Source organism: Ascaphus truei, chromosome 7 (genome assembly GCF_040206685.1).
Source record: "Ascaphus truei isolate aAscTru1 chromosome 7, aAscTru1.hap1, whole genome shotgun sequence".
Lineage (NCBI taxonomy): Eukaryota > Metazoa > Chordata > Amphibia > Anura > Ascaphidae > Ascaphus > Ascaphus truei.
Window position 1 is genome coordinate 77,052,149 of NC_134489.1, and position 16,777 is coordinate 77,068,925.

Genomic DNA, 16,777 nt, shown 5'->3' on the forward strand with positions numbered 1-16,777 from the left:
CATCAATGTGGCAGTTGAAATAGAGAATAGCTGATCGACAGCTGGGATCACCTATCCTACCCCCATGGCCATTTAGGTGTGAGAGAGCGAGATCATCATAGGAAACAGCAGCCTCCACAGCAGTCATGTTCTGGGAGACAGTAAAGAGATGAAGGGAGCAAGAGCAGAAGAGGTTATATATGGTAAGAGCCTTGTTTGTTAGAGAGAGCACATTCTAGAGGGCACAGAAGGGAAGAGAGAAAGAAGGGAGACCGGGAATAGGTATAAGTTGGCAGTTGGCAGGGGATAAGGTGGCCTTAGCCCCTCTACACCTGCTGAAGTGGTCATTCAGGCAATTTTCTGCTGAAATCCCCATTGAATTATACGGAAAATGTCAGCCCCAAACAACTTGCATCCCTTCAGTGTACAGTATATACTGTAGAATAAGGTCATAACCAGGGAGAAGTCCCCTTGTGGCTATAACATGCATTTCTTAATATGTCTACTGCCTGCACTGGGAGCTTGTTGTAAGTACTCTCTTAAAAACTACTGTACTAAGGCTAAACCTACTGTACACAACCACTATTCTATTATTTTGTTTTTCTTTGAGAAATACATCCTGCCTGCAACCTTTTGAACATAAAGGTATGTGTTTTTTTCCTGTGATTAATTAATAATGTAATGTATACATAATATGCCTCATATTTTAGTAGACGAAGTAGGGCTTTTTCTAATACCCATATATTTTGTAAATGGCTTTGTTGGTGACTCTTTAATATGATTATTTTTTTTAAGATGCAAAGAATGACAGTTCCTAATATCCTCATTGTAATATTGTTGGAAGCCTATAGCTCATTGTTGTGTTTTAATTATTAGATATATGTATTGGACTGATTGGGGTACTAATGCTAAGATCGAGCGGTCTACACTTGGCGGAAATTTCCGGACGGTTATTGTAAACACCAGCCTGGTCTGGCCAAACGGACTTACCCTTGACTATGAAGAAGAACGACTTTATTGGGCGGATGCAAATTTGTATGTATTTCTTAAATCTTCTCCTTGTTCCAGATCAGGGGCGGCCTACTCCAGTTCTCAAGGGCCACCAACAGGTGAGGGTTCAGGGTATCCCTTCATCACAGGTGGCTCAATCAGTGGCTCAGTTATAATAACTGAGCCACTGATTGAGCCACCTATGCTGAAGCATGGATAGCCATGAAAACATGACCTGTTGGTGGTCCTTGAGGACTGGAGTTCACAACCCCTGTCCTAGATATTTGTAATATATGCTGGAAAGTTCTATTTCTATCAAACATATAATATGTTAATGTTTTCATTGGGATTTGGGAAGTTTTAATAGGAAAGAAGTAGCATAATGCACATTTGCCAATGAGCTATATCAAATTCTGTTTATTAGCATAGTATTTTTCCTTTACTATATAAATAAAACTCTGCTAGCTGTGAGATGTGGTATACAGTACCATCATCTGAATGTAAGAGACTTGATTGTCAAGCGTCTTCTATTTGATACAAACACAAGCAGTTAATGGTTCAATGATTTAAAAGAAAATGTTCTTTGCATTAATATATCACCCCTTAAACGGCAAGCACTTTCTATTGACTCCTTCTAGGCAAAAGATTGAACGCTGCTCCTTAACTGGAACAAACCGAGAAGTAGTTGTTAGCACAGCTGTGTATCCTTTTGCTATGACTATGTATGATCAACACATTTATTGGACTGACTGGAACACAAGGAGTATTTACCGGGCCAACAAGCATGATGGGTCAGATCAGATCATTATGACGCAGAATCTTCCACAGCGCCCTATGGATATCCATATTTTGTCCAAAAATAAGCAGCAGCAGTGCAGCAGCCCCTGTGATCAGTTCAACGGTGGTTGTAGTCACATCTGTGCACCAGGTAGAATATTTTTATTCAATGTAAAGTGACAGCAATCTTTAAATACCCGTCACATGATTTAAACTGCGCCACCAATTACAACTTTCTTTCCCTTAAATACCCAGGTCCTAATGGAGCAGAATGCCAGTGCCCTGCAGCAGGTCGCTGGTATTTGGCAAATTATAACAAAGACTGCATTGTGGACAACAGCACAAGGTGTGAAAGTGGACAGTTTACTTGTCTTAATGGACGCTGCATTACAGAGCGATGGAAATGTGACAATGACAATGACTGCAGGGATGGCAGTGATGAACTGGAACGTGTGTGTGGTAAGTAAGGATGGTTACATTTATTAGCATATAAAGAAAAACCTACAAACCTGCCCAAAGTAATATTCTTGATTTGTTAATAGCCATATTCCTGAGTTAAAGATTGCAACATTTTCAGAGGTATATATATATAATTGATGCTTATTATACCTTCCTTGTGCTTCGGTTCTCCTGTGTCGCCTTCATCTTATCACTTGAGTAACATTGCATGTGTAGAAAGATATCCCAACCAAATGACAGACCATTGGTCTCCACTCTAAGGGACAAAGGGGGAACATTTATTTCCTTGTCAATTTCACATCCGTATTCTCCTCTTCATCCCTGTTCCGATTAGAGCTTAAAATATAATTGTAATAGCACATTCAGTGTATATTATAGTTGCACTAAACTACTGTAGATGCCTATTACATTATACAAAACAGGCAGTTTTCTTTTAAGCAAACGGCTGTTCGTATTTGGGTGGAAAAGTGACAGTGGGCTGTCTCTGGAAAAAAAAAAGCAGTGGATATTTTTGTGTCCGACAGTGGAGTGTAAGGGTAGATATCTGGTACCAGCTATGGAGAACTAGTGGTCAAGCGCAATCTGATTAAACAGGTGGGCATTGACTGGATTTGCCCAATGTGAACTTGGTAACAAGCATAAAATAAAGATGGAGTTATTTTTTTTTATAAACACGGCAATTATTTGGGAAAGTCCACTTTTAGAATGTATTGAATTCTGTATTTTGGATGTAAGCCTTGACACATATTGCACCGTAGTATGTAAAGGATATGCTGGAAGCATACTGTGTAGCTTAATGTAGTTACTAGAACGGTGAACAAAATATTGCATGGTATTAATTCTATTGCCTATTTTATTCTACATGCAGTCCGTTTTGCTGCTGTGTTTGCACTAGCAGGTAAAAGAAATGTGTGACATATTTCTTTTTATTTACTTTATTAGTAGCCAAATGATACAGTGTACTTTTTTCTTTGACTTGTCTTTACCATTATATCCAATTTGCAGCTTTTCATACCTGCTCACCGACAGCATTCACATGTGGTAATGGGCGATGTGTCCCTTATCATTACCGATGTGACCATTACAACGACTGTGGGGATAACAGTGATGAGTTGGGCTGTTTGTTCCGCACTTGTGACTCCACTACAGAATTTGCTTGCAACAATGGAAGGTGTATCTCTCGTGCATACGTGTGCAACGGAGTGAACAATTGCTATGACAACGGCACGTCTGATGAGAGAAATTGCCGTAAGTTACTCCAAAATAAATGCCTCAAGTTGTGATTTAACTCATCAGAGGTGGGGTCTGCCATTCCAAGGAGGCCATGAAAGCTGACCATATGCTTTTAGGAAAACCTACAAATGGCCCCAAACTTTACTCATATTCAATGAAGCATTTATATTTCGTCTCATTTCTAACATGTGGCACATATAGCACACAGGAAATGTATGGGCATTGGGTTTATTAAATTAATTCGTTATGCAAGAGATAAAGGGGCCTATGCAGAGAGCAGCGAATTTTAAAATTGGCGAATTTATTAAAAAGTAGCTTTTTTGGAGAGTTTTAATCTCCATATGCAGAAAAGTGCGAATTCTGCTATGTTTAACATGGATGCGTGTGGCGAGTTTAAATTGGCGAGATGCGCGCTTCAGAAATGTGTTAAAACAAATTCGCGGCTTTTTTTTTCCCTTTGCAATGGCCGCGAGCGGCAGTTTTTTCTGGCGAGTTAAAACTGAGACAATCGCGCCATTTTATTGGCGCGAACAGCCGCTAGATGCCGTTCGCGCCTCTCTGCATACGGATATTTTTAAAACTGGCGAGATTGAGGTTCTCGCCAGCCGCGAGGCGAGTTTTATAACTAGAAAAGAAAAATTGGCGCGTTTTTCGGAACTCGCCATTTTCTGCTGCTTTCTGCGCGATTTTCTCCAAAAAATGGCGAATTTCGAAATAGCGCTGCTCTCTGCATAGGCCCCAAAGTCTTTTGTAAAATACAGTGGTAAGGAGAGGATGAGAGGAGCTATGGAAGACCTTAATTAATGTAACAATAAATAAATCCTTTAAATAAGGGTTCACATTGGACACAGATAATTGGGGTTGTTCAAAACATTTGTCATCACTCTTTTCTTGCTTCCTTGTATAGCGGATCGCACCTGCCAACCTGGATATACCAAATGTCACAGCACTAACATTTGCATTCCACGAACGTATCTTTGTGATGGAGACAATGACTGTGGAGATATGAGTGATGAAAGCGAAACTCACTGTGGTAAGTTTTCCAATGGTAATTAAATAGCTACCAACTGCTAAAAAAAACTTAGCAATTTGGTAGAAATAGAACTCACCAAGAATGTACAGTTTGTAATATTGACACAGAAATATGAATAGTAAAAGCAAGTGTCAATATTTATTATTTCATAACATAATGCTTTGTGAAAAATCGATGTATAAAATGGAGTGCATTTAGCATGGGTGCTGCCTTTGTTGTCAGTTAAAAGTAAATTAGTATTGACATGGTGATAAAACTCCAATTACTTTACCAAACTGTCTCATTTTGCCCAATACCTTCTGAGCTTTGAGGTCTGGCATTTGAACCTGTCTACAAAACTGTAAATGGAGTCAGACACCAGGTAGATTCTGGACTTTGTATGTGATACCAGAATACTAACACATTGTAGCCCAATTTTAAAATTGATGTTGTCTTTTATTTGCATATTACTACTAACCAGGGCCGTTGCAAAGGTATTCGGCACCCTAGGCGAACCTCCAGCCCTGTGTCTCCACCCCCCCCCCTCCAGAGGAGAAGGACATAAAGCGGCAGCAGAAGAAGAGGGCGGAGACCAATAGAGCAGCAGCAGAGGAGGAAGATAGAGGGCAGCGGGGGAAAAGGACTGAGGACCTCAGGAGCTGGGCAGGAAGGCCGAGGAGGAGCTGCACTGTAGCAGTAGCAGGCACCAGATGTCAGTGAAGACTTCCGGGTTGGAAGGCTCGGGTGCGCTCTTCCCCAGCCATCCTCCTGTGCCACACTGCTCCGCTCCCATAATCCTACGTCCTCTTCTACCTCTGCCATCCTCCTCCTGTCCCGTCGCCATCACCCGCCATCCTCACCCTTCTCTGCTGCCGCCACAGCCGCCCCACAAAATGTGCCACCCTAGGCAACCACCTAAGTCACTTAGTGGTAGCACTGGCCCTGCTACTAACTTCATTGGATAGAGAAAGAACAAAAGATAATGTGCCATATTTACTTCCTTTCAGTCACTCTCACGTGTACAGAAAATGAATTCCGCTGTTCCTCTGGACGCTGTATTCCTGCTCATTGGTATTGTGATCAGGGAGTAGACTGTGCTGATGGTTCAGATGAACCAGCATCTTGTGGTAAGTTTGACACAGAGTCATTGGAAGGGTGGTGTTTGGATCCACTTCCTCTATGATAGCTCTGTAACTAAATGACAACAACCAGACTGAGACACATACAAAACCTCCATACAGGCATACCCCGGTTTAAGGACACTCACTTTAAGTACACTCGCGAGTAAGGACATATCGCCCAACAGACAAACAGCAGCTCACGTATGCGCCTCTCAGCACGTCCTGAACAGCAATACCCGCTCCCTACCTGTACCAAAGCTGTGCACAAGCGGGGAGACTATAGAGCCTGTTACAAATGCGCTATTTACATCCGTTATGCACGTATATGACGATCGCAGTAAAGTACATGCATCAATAAGTGGAAAAAAGGTAGTGCTTCACTTTAAGTACATTTTCGCTTTACATACATGCTCCGGTCCCATTGCGTATGTTAAAGTGGGATATGCCTGTATTGTATACTTACAGTATATGAGTATGGTGTGTTCTGTTCTTAACTTCTACAACTGTGAAGACGCATTACTCACTGTCATTTATATGTTACTAGCTGATATACCCGGCGTTGCCCGGGCGTGGAAGGGCAGGGGGCATGGAGTGGAAGGGCAGGGGGGGAGGGGCCAAGGGGCGTAGAAGGGTGGGGAGGGCAAAGGGCAGGGGGGCAAATGGCAGGGGGGGTGGGGGGGGGCAAAGGGCAGGGAGGGGCGGGGCAAAGGGCAGGGAGGGGCGGGGGGGGCAAAGGGCAGGGGGGGGGCAAAGGGCAGGGAGGGGTGGGGGGGTGGGGGCAGGGGGGGTTGCAGGGAGGGGCGGGTTGGGCAGGGAGGGGAGGGAGGGACGGGGCAAAGGGCAGGGAGGGGCAAAGGTCAGGGAGGGGCGGGGCAAAGGGCAGGGAGGGGCAAAGGGCAGGGAGGGGAGGGGAAAAGGGCAGGGAGGGGCAAAGGGAGGGGTGGGGCGGGGCAAAGGGCAGGGAGGGGCAAAGGGCAAGGAGGGGTGGGGCAAAGGGCAGGGAGGGGTGGGGCAAAGGGCATGGAGGGGCAGGGCAAAGGGCAGGAAGGGTTGGGGCAAAGGGCAGGGAGGGGCAAAGGGCAGGGAGGGGCAAAGGGCAGGGAGGGGCGGGGCAAAGGGCAGGGAGGGGAGGGGCAAAGGGCAGGGGGGGCAAAGGGCAGGGGGGGCAAAGGGCAGGGAGGGGCGGGGCAAAGGGCAGGGAGGGGAGGGGCAAAGGGCAGGGGGGGCAAAGGGCAGCGGGGGGCAAAGGGCAGGGAGGGGCAAAGGGCAGGGAGGGGCAAAGGGCAGGGAGGGGTGGGGGGGCAAAGGGCAGGGAGGGGCGGGGGGGGCAAAGGGCAGGGAGGGGCGGGGGGGGGCAAAGGGCAGGGAGGGGTGGGGCCAAAGGGCAGGGAGGGGTGGGGGGGGGGGCAAAGGGCAGGGAGGGGCGGGGGGGGGGCAAAGGGCAGGGGGAAAAGGGCAGGGGGGGCAGGGGGCAAAGGGCTGGGGGGGCAGGTGGGCAGGGAGGGTAGGGGCAAAGGGCAGGGGGAGTCAGGGACGCATTAAATAAGCCATTCCCCTGCGTTTCTTCACCTTGCACACAGCCGCGCTCCTGTTCCTACGGGTCCCGGCCGCCCTCCTCCTCCACCTCGGGCTCCTCCACCTCGGGCTCCTCCACCTCGGGCTGAGACGCTCCGGTGAGGAGGTGTTGCGCCTTTCGTGGGGAGAGGCGGAGACAGCCGGAGGAGCGGCCTGTGTGAGGGGAGCGGCCTGTGTGTGGGTGGGGGAGCGGCCTGTGTGAGGGGAGCCGCAGGGAGCGTGCTCTGTGTGTGTGGGTGGGGGGGGGGATAAGCGGGCGGGGGGTGAAGGGGGGGTGAGCGGGGGGGAGAGCGGGGGGGAGGGTGTGTGTGTGTGTCCGTCTCTCCTTTGGCCCGTCACTCCGCCTCAGGCCAATGAGAGGTGTGCGGGGGCGGGCGGGCCAAGGAAGCAATCTCATTGGCCTGGCCCAAGGTCCAATGGGATTGCCGCTAGGGACACAGGGAGGGACACAGGGAGGGACACAGGGAGACACATACAGACATAGACACATATGACGCTTTCACAAATATATAGTAGATTCTTAGAGCTCAAACTTTCTCAGAGCCCCCACAAGCTAAACATTAGTAGGGAGGATACTAAAATGCTTCTTTGAGGGGGGTGGATCATACATTGCTAAATAACGAAGAGAGAGAGAGAGTTATTGGTGAATAATGATTAATAGCTGTGGAAAATAATTCCCCTTTGAGATTGTACTAGAGAAAAGAGAAACGGTATGTAAAGAAAGAAGCAGTACTATGGGGAGTACAGCAGTAGTAGTTCTACAAAGTTTTGCAAACCAAAAATTATAGATGCGTCCAAGAATGAGGGATGTTTTCAAATAATAATTACATTTTTATAGACAGCATTGCAGATACTATATGCACTGAACAATGTTTTAAACACAATATTACAGTACAACTTCCTCCAACCATGTCGAGGAAACCCTGTAAAGTGAATATTATTACAGTGCATACTATAAGTAGGTTGGTTATGTTAACAGGTCCCTAAGAATACCTGCCTTAAATGTCATACAACCATGGACAACAAGCAAATAAATTAACTTGCATGAGTCATTTCACAGGACACTGCTACATTCCCCCTATAAAATAAGTAGCATAAACACAATGGATTTAATGAATACCTTATTTTAAAATGCCGAAGCTGAAAAAAGTTAAATCTAGAATACATACTGCTGAACTACAAATGTTTGGTAAAACTAATAACTGTACTATAATTACACCGTGAAATAATGTTACTTTATATAAGTCCCCTATCACTGAGGCTTGATTTTATTGACTTGGCTTATCTACTCCACATTTCCAAGATGACCTGTGGTATGTACTTACACTGAACAAAACAGTGATACATTTGTAGAAGGTTTAAATGCAATTCAGATATGAGGAGAATGCAAGTAAGATGAGTAAGTACCTCCTTATCTCTGCAGACTTAGTTTGAAAATGCTCAGATATTACCTGTGTTGGTTTACATTCTCCAGAGTAAATCTGTGCCAAAGAATGCATCTCTCAAGGGACTTTCAGCAGAAAATCTTCAAGGTGTAATTTGCTTTAACAATCACTGATTGTATTCATTTTTTTATTAGTACCCCACGTGCGAACTTGTTCGAGTGACCAGTTCAGGTGTGACGATACCCGTTGTATCCCAGCAACCTGGATCTGTGATGGTGATAATGACTGTGGCGATATGAGCGATGAAGATCAAAGACACAATTGTGGTAACTGTTTAACACTTAAATCAGAGATGTAACAGCAGAAGAGCGGTCAATGGTTAGCTGCCAACTCTCCATGAATTTCAAAGAGACTCCTGGAATTTCATACAGGCCTCCTGTTTCATACAAGTAACTGTATATAGGGATAGACATTCATGAGCAATAGAAAAGTCAAAGATATAGAGAAAAATAGGTACAGTGGCATAAAAGAGTTATGGGTGTTGTAGTTAATTACATTAGTGCAGCTTTTTAACATGTAGGTCATGCATGTCATTGTAAAATACTCTGGTAGGCTTCTGCTAAAGAAATACATTGTGTATTAAATATGCACTCATATATATTTGCTGTTGTACTTTTCATAATCATGGAGAGGGCTTTAAATACATGAGTTTTTGTTTCACATGATGGGAAAATAACATCATTTAGGTGCTATATTATTTTTTTCATTTAGAGGCAGTCAATATAGTTATCCCTTCTCAGATATTGGGATTCCTAAACCAAACCAGTCAAATATTTTCCTTTCTTCCATTTCTCTGAAATTCGGCTACATTTTAAAAGCTATGAAATGTACCGTACATTGAGAAATACATGTAGCTAATAAGCTTTCACTGTTTTTCCACCAATTTTCCATATTTCGAGCGATCTCTTGCACTTTCCAATGCTGTTTTTATTTTTAAAATCTGATGTTCTTTTCAGGAGAGACGGTGTAAGAGTTTCAAATATTAAGTGTCCGAGAGGTCAAAATAGAGCTCTTCCTGGAGCCCAGGGCAACCTGATATTAGCATGGTAACCTCAGACGCTAGAGATAAAGACATTTGTTATTTTTCAAACTAAAAAGACATTTAAAAAAAAGGGAGCAGAACATGCAGAACACAACACTAACATTATATCACTTTTAGCTGTTATAGGTTTCTGGGGGGAAAACTGAAATAAAATGAATTTCAGTTCTTGTATGTCTTCCAAATAAACAAGCACTGTACCTATTACAAGAAGTCAAATCATTTTTTTAATTTGGCATCTTCCAGTTTAAGCAGAATAACTCGAGCCCGCACACGCAATGTTATATTTATCAAATACTTACATGAGTATCTGATGATATTGTTGTAAGTTAAAGTTAATAGCTATCTGTGAGCAGGTTTACTGGCTACGCACTTCCTTAACCCAGGCTTTGCTGAAAAGCTGTGTAATGAAGCAGACATAAGCTTATAGGGGTCCATGTTAAAATGGATTTGAAGCGAAAGGTGACCCTTTGTGCTCATTTGCTTGTCATTTCCCAAAATCCCTGGCTACAGTGGAAGCACATTATGCTAAGGCTTTGGTCCCGCTGCGGCTGGCGGGGCGCGCGCGGCCGGCAAGCCGCGGTCCACCAGCTGCCTGCCTCCGGTCTGGATGTCCCCGCTGGCTCCTTCCGGCGTGGCTGACTGCGTGCTGTGACGCGTCAGCCAGCCGGAGCTACAAGGAGCTTGTGGTTTCGGCGAGTGCCGCGTCACGTGACACGCAAGGCAGCCAATCTGATCCCCCCCCTTCCGATCAACCCCTCTGCTCCGATCAACCCCCTTGTCCGATAACCCCCTGCTCCGATCAACCCCCCTGCTCCGATTTCCCCCCTCTGCTCTGATCCCCCCCGGTTCACCCCCCCCCGGCCCGTGTGTATTTGCGTGTGTGTGTGAGAGTGCCTGTGTGTGAGGGCGCCTGTGTGTGTGAGGGTGCCGAGGGTGCCATGGGGCTGAGGGGGCTGAGGGTGCAGAGGGGCGAGGGTGCCAAGGGGCGGCTGCAGTGCTGCGCTGTGGGGCGGTCCCGCCCCCTCACATCATGGCCGCGCCCACCACCCGTTTTGACCACGCCCCCGCGCCGGAAAAAAATTCACTGCAGACCGCAAACAAGGCGGCCGTGCGGGCGCTTGCAGCGGGGCCTTAGCCTAAGAGATCATGGTGAAAAGCAGGGTTGCAGACCTGTCTGAGACATGTGAATGTACCCACAAATGGTATTTTTATTTGCTGTATGTTAAGGTTGCATTTGTATATTTTCTTACGTTGTGTAGATATACGACTGCTGCAGCAATAAAGATAAGAGTGGTTTATTTTCCATATGGGTTTTTTTTTCTTCAGCCAACCGCAGCTGTGTCGCAACAGATTTTACCTGCATAAACAACAGGCCTCCTGATAGAAGGTGCATCCCTCGAACTTGGGTCTGCGATGGAGATGCTGATTGCTCTGATGCCTATGATGAGCATCAAAACTGCACCAGGAGATCCTGCTCAAACAATGAATTCACGTGCAGTAACGGACTCTGTATACGAAATACCTTCAGGTGTGTTGCACATAATCATGTTTGTGACATAAAATAAAAGCAAGACCTTTCCATTAAATGTACCAAATTAGGTATTTATGATGAGCTTACAGTCTGTTCAAAGCTCTATACAAAAACATAAAAGAATATGAGTTTTAAAATGACATTTTTTTCAAGATAAATAATGGTATAGTAAATTTGCTGTAGGCTAAATCTTTAAGATCTGTATTTTTATTATTATTGTAGATTGCCTACAAATGTTATCTAAGGGATGTATTTATAAAGCTGTATTTAAATAAATCCCACACATATAAACACGAAAGCTTTTATTTCCAATGTTCCTATAAATGTCAATCTTTTCACAATAACATTATAAACATAGCGTTCTGCGTTATCAGTATTTATCAATTTTTCACCAATAAATGACCATTTTTTTTCATTAAAGAAATTCAGTTTTTACTGATTTACAGTCATTTATCAAGCCACTCAATGTTTTTTCTGGGTACATATTTTTTGTTAAACACGACACCTTACACCAGAGGTTCTCAACTCCAGTCCTCAGGACACCCCAACAGGTCAGGTTTTAAGGATATCCAAGCTTCAGCACAGGTGGCTCAATCAGTGATCAATCAGATTGAGCCACCTGTGCTGAATCAGGGAGCCACTGATTGAACCACCTGTGCTGAAGCAGGGATATCCTGAAAACAGAACATGCTGGGGGTCTTGAGGACTGTAGTTGAGCACCCCTGGGTTACACGATTTGTGTGTGTGTCCTATGAGTCTGAGCAGTTCCTGTAAAACACACAACGGTGGCAAATTAAGCAAAGTTATATTTTGCTATAATTGGCTCACGTCACAATCTTGTTGCTGCAGTACAAGCAAGCACACAATCAATTACTTCCTCTAACAGTCGCAAACAATGTTAGGTTTATAGAAATGTCAGAGTTTACATATGAAAATGTTTTTTTCCCTAATTTGTCTCTGTTTTTTTTTTTTTTTTAACCCGATTACCTTTAAGTTTTATTTGTTTTTGGAAATACAGAACACTAATGATAATGTAGGAATAGGGCGTTTTATAGCTAGTTGCCCTCTTAATGTAGAATAGGTTTTCGAACCTGTGAAGGGTGATATTAAAGGAATGTTATTATCTTTGATTTGATTTCATGCTAATTAATTACTTGCAAAGACTCTAGTACAGGGGGTGGCCAACTCCAGTCCTCAAGAGCCACCAAATGGGTCAGGTTTTAAGGATATCCCTGCTTCAGCACAGGTGGCTCAATCAGTGGCTCAGTCAACTCCTGCTCTAGTATATGCCATACAATATATTAAAGAGCAGTTGCTTTTATAATAGGCGTAATCAATGGTCTGATCTTACAGGTGTGACAGACGCAATGACTGTGGAGACAATAGTGATGAAAGAGAATGCACTTATCCGCCTTGTCAGCAGAATCAGTTCACCTGTCAGAATGGCCGCTGTATTTCTAAGGCGTATGTCTGTGATGGAGACAATGACTGTGGAGATGAGTCGGATGAGCTGGAACATCTCTGCAGTACTCCCGAGGCAACTTGCGCACCACAATATTTTAAATGTGACAATGGACACTGTATTGAAGCAGTCAAGGTCTGCAACAGGATAGATGAATGCTCTGATAACAGTGATGAAAAAGGATGTGGTATGTGGAGTATTTCATATATTTGTCTGCATTGTATACAATAGAACCATAGAATTCTAGACATAAAACTGTTTCAATGTTACTGTTTATGTAGAAGCCACAAGCATCTTTTCTGAAGCACCACATCTGAAGGAAACTTAGTGACCACTCAAGTTCATAAAAAACATCAGCATGTTTGTATCTTGGTGTAACAAAAGGCATTACAACCTGCACTCATGTTTGTGTTAGAAGAGATAGGAACATGCCTCTAGAAAAGGAAGCATGATAAATGTCTTTTAATGTAGATTTCTATGGTTCCTGTCCAATACAGTACTGTATGCTGTAAAGCCATCTTCCTTGTGTTGTAGAAGACTTTAGTCCCATTCATTTCAATAGAACCAATCTCTTCTCCAGCCTGAGGAAGATGACAGAATATTGAATATGGGAGTAAGTTGTCAAATCTCTGTATTCTTTATTTGATTGGCTGTTTTTTCTTTATAAATAGGTATTAATGAATGTAATGATCCTTCAATCAGTGGGTGCGATCACAACTGTACAGACACACAAACAAGTTTCTACTGTTCTTGTCGGCCAGGTTTCAGACTCATGTCTGATAAACGGACTTGTGATGATGTGGATGAATGCAGTGAAACTCCATCAGTATGTAGTCAGATTTGTGAGAACACTGCTGGTTCCTACATCTGCAAATGTGCTCCTGGCCACATCCGGGAACCAGACGGAAGAAGATGTCGTCAAAACAGCAACATCACTCCTTACCTTATATTTAGCAACCGTTACTATCTTAGAAATCTCACGGCAGATGGGCAGTCTTATTCTCTCATTTTGCAAGGTCTGAGCAATGTAGTGGCACTGGACTTTGACAGGGTGGAAAGAAGATTGTACTGGATTGACGTTGGAAGAAGAGTTATTGAGAGAATGTTCCTAAATGGAACCAACAAAGAGACAATTATTAACAATGATGTTCCGAATGGAGAAGGCTTAGCTGTTGATTGGGTTGGCAGGTAGGAACATGGGCTTTAAATATTTCAAGTAAAACTCACACTTTTACGTATAGCTTTAATATTGGATGAATAGCTGCAGGATCAAACCGCTGTAAGGCCGAAAACATACCAATTTTAGTCTTGTAGAGGTTTAATACCCTTCTGTCAGAATGTAGATACATGTTTTCTCAAATTATGCTCTGCAGAAGGACACGAATTTGAAGAAATTCTGATTTCAGATTTGTGATCATTTTTTTTTACTTTTTTCAATGCAGTTTCATTTTAAGAGTGAAAGTTCAATAAAAGTGTATAAATTCTATAGCATTGTAGTGCAGTGTAAATTAACTCCCTGCACTATTTTGGAAACATTCAACATATTGTACTATATTAGGATTGATATGTTGACACTTTTTTAATTTAGGTCTTTTGCAACTAACCCTTCTCCCCCAAATTCTAGAAAACTATACTGGGTGGATTCATTTAAAGACTGTCTTAACGTTGCTGAGCTGGATGGGAGGTTCCGCAAAAAGTTGGCTGACCGCTGTGTAGACGCTAATAACACTTACTGCTTTCAACATCCCAGAGCTATTGTGCTTCATCCAAAAAAAGGGTATGACATTTCAGAAATACAATTGTCCATTATTTGTGTAGATGAAAAGTACACGATTCTCAGTATGTTGTATTTTTTTGTATCGAGCATTTGATATTTCCTGACAGATAACATAATAGTGACAGGAAACTATATCCCACTCATATACCTACTTACAAGTTGCAATCGTTTAAGAAACAGGAAGCCTTCAGGAAATGTAACTCTGAATAGCCATTAGTACTGGAAGGATTTCATTTCCCTTATAATCATTACAACTAATTCATTTTCATTACTTGAGTTGAGCAAATGAGTTGACTGGAGGCCAAAACATTTATTAATACAATTTACAGAGGTAGCAGACATTATTGCACCTGTTAAAGCATTCTGTAAGGGGAAATAACGCAATAAATGATGCATGCGCTACGGGAGACAACACACACCATTGTTTTCATTGGCCATGCGATAACGTGAGCATTAATATCTTGCTAACATTAAAGCATCATGTTAACGGGTGCAATAACGTCGGGTACATCTGTATTTTATGAATTTACGATAGAAGTGCGAGCTTCAGTATATCAATTTCACACACCAGTTTTCACCTGCGTTTTGCTACTGAGTATATTTGGCATATGAACTGTGAAATAAACTGTTTTTATAGAAGTAAAATAGAAAATGTATTCATTGCCCAATAAAGTCAGTTACTTTTATAGGTCTTTTCTATAACTGCCAGTAAGATGAATTGACATGAATTGACTGTTCAGTATTGGAATTAGTTAAAAAAAAAATAATGTATATTTGTTTTTCCTATATGCAATAATATAGAATAATAATATAAAAATATGTTAAACATGATTTTTTTGCATCAACAGACATGTTTATTGGACAGACTGGGGAGACAAACCATATATTGGCAGAGTTGGCATGGATGGCAAGAATAAAACAGTTATAATCACCACCAAGCTAGAGTGGCCTAATGGAATCACGATTGATTACACCAATGACAAGCTCTACTGGTCCGATGCCCATCTAAACTACATTGAGTACGTACAAGAATAAAGCAACTCGGTAACTGTTTATACAACATGTAAATAGCATCACATTAGGAAGGATGCTAAACACCTGGCTTTGGAGTTCATATTGCTATGTGAACCTGATACATAAGGACCGATTCACAAAGCAGTGATAAAATCTGTGCTTTTGTGTCCGACAATGCATTTTTTTTATCGTGCTATAAGACATGAAGCTAAATGTGGGTTCACTAAGAAGCGAAGGCCATTTTTTAAAGTCAGATAAAAAAATGCACTATCGTGAGAGCTGTTTTTTGTATCAGTGCAAACGTGCTATAAATTCTATAGCGCGATAGCTGATAGAAAAAAATGCAGCCTGTAAGAGTTGCATGGAGACGCTGCGTCTCCATGCCCGGCTCTTACAGGCGATCGTGCAGTAAAAACATTGATTTTAATAATAGTGTACATGAGCAGGGGGTCTCCTGAGCTGAACCCCATTGGTTTCAGCCTCGGGACCCCCTACTTCCTGAGATACAGAACCCGGTATAGGGTGCCACTATCCCCTGTGCTTTTAAATTTCCCACGTCACGTGACCGTGGGATTTAAATCCTGTAGGGAGATACCAGCACCCCATAACGGGGCCTGCATCTCAGGAAGTAGGGGGTCCCCGAGGCTGAAACCAATGCGGTTCAGCTCAGGAGACCCCCTGCTCATGTACACTATTATTCAAATCAATATTTTTACTGCACAATCGCCTGTAAGAGTCAGGCATGGAGACACAGCGTCTCCATGCAACTCTTACAGGCTGCATTTTGTACAGGCTGCTCATGTACACTTGTATCTAAACCCAGTAAAATTGTAAAAATTAATTACCGTAGCGGCTATCCGCTATGGTAATGAAGCAGCTTTAATTTAATTTTTATTAATAGTGTGCGGGAGCAGGGGGTCTCCTGAGATGAACCACATGATTTCAGCCTCGGGGACCCCTGCTTCCTGAGTTACAGGCCCTGGTATGGGGTGCCGGTATCTCCTCGAGTATTTAAATCCCACAGTCACGTGACGTGGTTGATTTTAAAATGGTGGCGATACCGGCACCCGATGCCCCATACCGGGGCCTGTAACTCGGGAAGCAGGGGGTCCTTGAGGCAGAAATCAAAGCAGTTCAGCTCAGGAGACCCCCTGCTACCGCACACTATTAATAACATTTACATTAAAGCAGCTTCATGACCTTAGCTGATAGCCGCTAAGGCAATTTAAACATTGCAATATATACATTGCAATATATACTATCCATCAATACACAACCCACTCACCCACTGTGCCCCCAACAACCCCTATACCCCCCTAACACACATAAAAGCAATTTTTTGTTTTTATGCACAGGAATG

The 16,777-nt window shown here is 43.2% G+C and overlaps 1 protein-coding gene across 1 annotated transcript in view; it reads left to right on the top strand.

Moving 5' to 3' along the window:
* Positions 1-16,777, top strand: part of LRP2 (LDL receptor related protein 2) — a 169,007-nt gene that overhangs the window by 106,647 nt on the left and 45,583 nt on the right. Inside the window, 12 exon segments of the mRNA XM_075609138.1 lie at positions 856-1,014; positions 1,608-1,897; positions 2,002-2,205; positions 3,211-3,453; positions 4,346-4,471; positions 5,458-5,577; positions 8,726-8,857; positions 10,960-11,161; positions 12,518-12,813; positions 13,298-13,814; positions 14,251-14,403; positions 15,252-15,422. Of these exon segments, the coding sequence (XP_075465253.1) occupies positions 856-1,014; positions 1,608-1,897; positions 2,002-2,205; positions 3,211-3,453; positions 4,346-4,471; positions 5,458-5,577; positions 8,726-8,857; positions 10,960-11,161; positions 12,518-12,813; positions 13,298-13,814; positions 14,251-14,403; positions 15,252-15,422 (2,613 nt within the window).